Source organism: Nannochloropsis gaditana (assembly GCF_000240725.1).
Source record: "Nannochloropsis gaditana CCMP526 unplaced genomic scaffold scaffold1025, whole genome shotgun sequence".
In the NCBI taxonomy this organism is placed as follows: domain Eukaryota; class Eustigmatophyceae; order Eustigmatales; family Monodopsidaceae; genus Microchloropsis; species Microchloropsis gaditana.
The window spans coordinates 1-3,929 of NW_005802928.1; the positions used below are offsets into that span (position 1 = coordinate 1).

The 3,929-nt window shown below is 51.6% G+C and overlaps 1 protein-coding gene across 1 annotated transcript; it reads right to left on the bottom strand.

Moving 5' to 3' along the window:
• Positions 1-1,891: 1,891 nt before the first annotated feature.
• NGA_2013900 (prolyl 4- alpha subunit domain protein) lies at positions 1,892-3,706 on the bottom strand (the record flags this gene model as incomplete). Its single annotated transcript, XM_005852658.1, has 1 exon — positions 1,892-3,706. A coding segment is annotated over one exon (1,765 nt), but the record flags the coding sequence as incomplete, so codon positions are not given.
• Positions 3,707-3,929: the final 223 nt, after the last annotated feature.

Consider the following 3,929-nt stretch of genomic DNA (forward strand, 5'->3'; position numbering starts at 1 on the left):
GGCGACTGCGGGGATGCGCCTTCTCTCCGAGGCCTCGCAAGAGTCCATATACGATCGACCTTTGATCGTTTGGGAAAGGTTTGGGAGAGGAGCTCGCTAGAGACAAGGAAGAGCGGAAGAGAACGGATGCCCTCCCTCCCACCAGGAAGTTAAGGCACCCACATTTTAAGCGTAGCAGATGGAGTTCATCTCCAGCAATCCATCTCTTTCTTTTCCTTTCTCTCTCTCATACCCCCCGCTTTCCCCTCCGTATCGACATAAGCTACATGACACAACACCCCTCCGTGTCCCCTCCCCCCTCGCTCGCCAAGGCGGCGTGCAGAAGGCCCGCCATCCCCCCCGCCGGGTCCGCAAACGACCCTTCCCCTGATCCTCCCCCCAGGGCCTGCACGATCTCAGCGGGTGGTTGACCAAAGTCCTGCGCCTGCGTCATCAGGTCTAACAAAACGCCCATGTCCCTTCCCTCCCCCTCGTCGCCGCCATCCTGACCCTCGTAGACTGCCACTATTTTCTCAAACAACTCGTACTGCGCCCGGTGCTTCTCGTACACACCGTCCTCCACTTTGCCCTTGTTCGACTCCAGCCATGCAGGGAACTGTCTCGTTACCTCCTTTAAGGGAGGGTACATCAAGTCTTTTGTTAGCAATTGCCTCACCATCGAGTCGACCATTGTGTCCGTGGCGCCTTCTTTTCCCCCTCCTTTTTCTCCGTCTCCTTCTCCCGCCCCGCTTTCAAAACCTGCCCCAAGTTTATCGAATTCTGCCACCAGTTTGCTCAAGAACGCGTCGTCGAACGTGTCCTCTTTCCCTTCTCCCTCTTTCCCTCCCTCGCCTCCTCCCATTTTGCCCAACATTTCGATGGTCCTAGCTATGGTTTCTTTCAGGTCCTTCTCTTCATCTTCATCCGTCCCTATACCAGTAGACGCTGATGATGCGACCGTAGAGGTAGACTTCGGGGTGCTTGTTCCTGCACCTGTAGCTTCAACAGGGACGGCAGCCTTGCTTTTCACACTCGAGTTGGGAGCGTGTGACGTTGAATGGGCGGCTGAATGGATTTCCTCTTCCTCTTCTTGATCCAGTTCGTCGAGAGCATCGTTGAGGATGTCATCAAGGTCCTCCGTTTCTGCCATGCGGGGGACGGGTACTGCGCTGAAGATGGCCTGAAGGAAGCCCGACCTGAGAAAGCTGTATTTTGTTGCGCCCGTTTTGGTTGCCAACCTGTTGTCCGGCGCGTGAAGACCGAAAAATCAAGTGAATACGAGCGCAATATGTGAAGGCAGAATTCTAGCGTTGGAGGAAAGGACGGAGGAAGGGAGACATGCTTTGCTTCTCAGTGGGTACAGCACAGCAGCCTGGTTCCACTTGAGATGTGCCGGTCGCTCGGATTGCCCTCGAACACTCTCTTTGATTGCCCTCGAACACCACGAGGGCATCCCCCGGCTGTCAAACAGGCATTTTTTCGCGTCAGGCCTACTTGCTGCCTTTGATATTCCCCACAACATTGCTTCCGCGAACCGGTGAGTATAAATCATATTTATCTTGCCTATCGCTTGTTTCTCCTCACTGAAGAAAAGCACCAGTTGTTACTCTTTTTTGGGCGCCTCTAACGCCTCGCGTCCGGTGGTTCGTGATGTATGCACTTAACACGGAAAATACAGTTATAAAAGCAAAACGGATGTCAAATTCCTTATATGATGCGGTGCGGAATTCATCCTCAACGATGTGCTTGGCTCGCATTTGATCGTATGCATGCCAATACTAATTTCAAAGTAGGCGTGAAATTGACCAAACGAATAGCGCAACGGCAGATACTAAAACAAAAATCCGACCATTTATGCCAGGAACTCAAACGATTGAAGCTCTCACTCTGTTTAAAAGCGATTTACAAGTACTTTCTCTGTGGAAGAATATATTTTGAAGGTGATTTCGACGACTTCCTAGCCTACTGTGCTCCTCCTGTGTCCCTATCCCCCGTTGGTGTATATAAATAGTAAGGAGACGCAGCACTTACACCGCGTCGGATCCATTGTGTTGTAATGCGTTTGTTGCCTTCCACTAGCGGACAGCCACTATGCTTGGTGTACCCAACGTCCATGTAATCATCGGGACCTCGATAGTGAAAAAAAGCAGCCTGACCAGCCTTTCCCTTGAGCATGATATCAGCGTTGGTAAAGCTAGTCTGTCCCCCTCGTGCGCCTTCCTCGCAGTAAAGCACCATTGTGGCTGCCCGTCCCCCTCTTACAAACTTGCTGGAATCACAGTATCCATCACAATGCATGCGATACTCATCACCAGAGGCGTCGTACACTATCGCGTTCAAAGACTCCTGACCTGCCAAATCAAAACTCTCGTAACCCCCACAACCGTGCTCATTTGCAAAAGCAAAAACACGACGTTGCAATGTTGCCAGGATATCTGTCGGGTCCTTCAAGTCCGGAGAGATGCTCGCCGACTTGGCCTTGCGTACAGACGAGATAATTCTTTGCCCCGGGAGCTCACCTGAGACCGAGGCATGAATCAAGCGACCACTGCTCCGGTTTTTCAAAGCCGCACATTCTGAAGGACTGATGATGTCGTGCAAAAGGTAAATGCGTGCGTTCCCCCACTCGCTGTCGAAATAGTGGTCGACGCGGACGGTTTTATTGTTTGGAGTGGCCCCGGAAACCGGGGAAGGTGAATCAGTCGCCCCAAATTTGTCTTCCGGATATGTCCAATACGTCACCTTCATATCCTCAGGTCCCATGGTTTCGTGATGTAGGCAGGCATAGTCTCGATAAGGCTCTTGCAGCTCGTCTCGCTCTGTCATGCTCTTTTGAATACTTCGCTGAATTCGAGCAAGTTTGCCACGGTAAAGGGCGTCCACGATACATGATGCTTCGCCTCCACATTGTTTTAGGGCTTCCTTCACCTGCTGTCCGGTGACACTTTTATGGTAAGTTGCCGGGGGCTTGACAAGGGGAGGAGGTTGCTCTATCGGGAAGGCCGCAACCGTCTTCCTCGAGGCTGACTCTTCATGCTTCTTGACAATAACGTCTGCCGTTATATCGTTTGATGAAACTACATCAAAGGCTCCGGAATCATGATGCACAATGATATTGGGCGCCTTGCTGTGATCCAAGTGATTATCAGGAACTTGGGAGATTAACAAGCGATGGCCGACGAATGAGTTCAGCTTGAAGCTCTGCCCCTGAGACATGGTATTCAGTAAAATAAAACTACCCCTCTCTGGGTGCAACCAGTAAATATATATAGCTCCACCCGCTTGATTACTGATCTGTAGTTGGACATTCGCTTCGAGGGGCGGGGCGGTGACATCAGAGGATGTGGATGCACCTGTGGACTCGTTGTGTTGCTTTCCTCTCCCATCCTTCGGCGCATCGATTTCGCCGCCCAAATCTAAATCTTCGAAAATGAGCTCTTCTTGGGATGAGTCCGAAGCACGGACACGATGCCTCTTCATTTGCTGCAGGAAGTTAGGACGGTCCAACGGGCCAACCACATGCCCCTTTCCAGTCAGCAAAAAGCCGTGACCTTGAAACGTTTGAATAACTCCACTTGTTCCCTTCGGGATTGTGGAGATTCGGGTGTACGTGCCGCCGCTATTCTCGTCTCGCCAGTACACGTCCAAATCGACAGAGGCTTGATTCAGCAGCTCCATCTCAGCAGCTTCCGCGGCGACCAGGTTAACGATTGAGCCAATCGAAAAAACCGCTCCTGCAATACCAGCGGCCAGTGAGGCCAGGGTGAGCCTCATCCTATGGCTTTGTTATGTTCGGTGGTTTTGCGTGAGTACGTGAACGTGAGTAGACGAACCGGCGAGCACAGAATTACACAGAATTCCAGAGGTACGATGGGCCCAAATCAGCATCCGAGCGATCGCCATAAATAACCATTTTAAAGTGGACTTCTGACTCGATTCCTCTCGAAGTA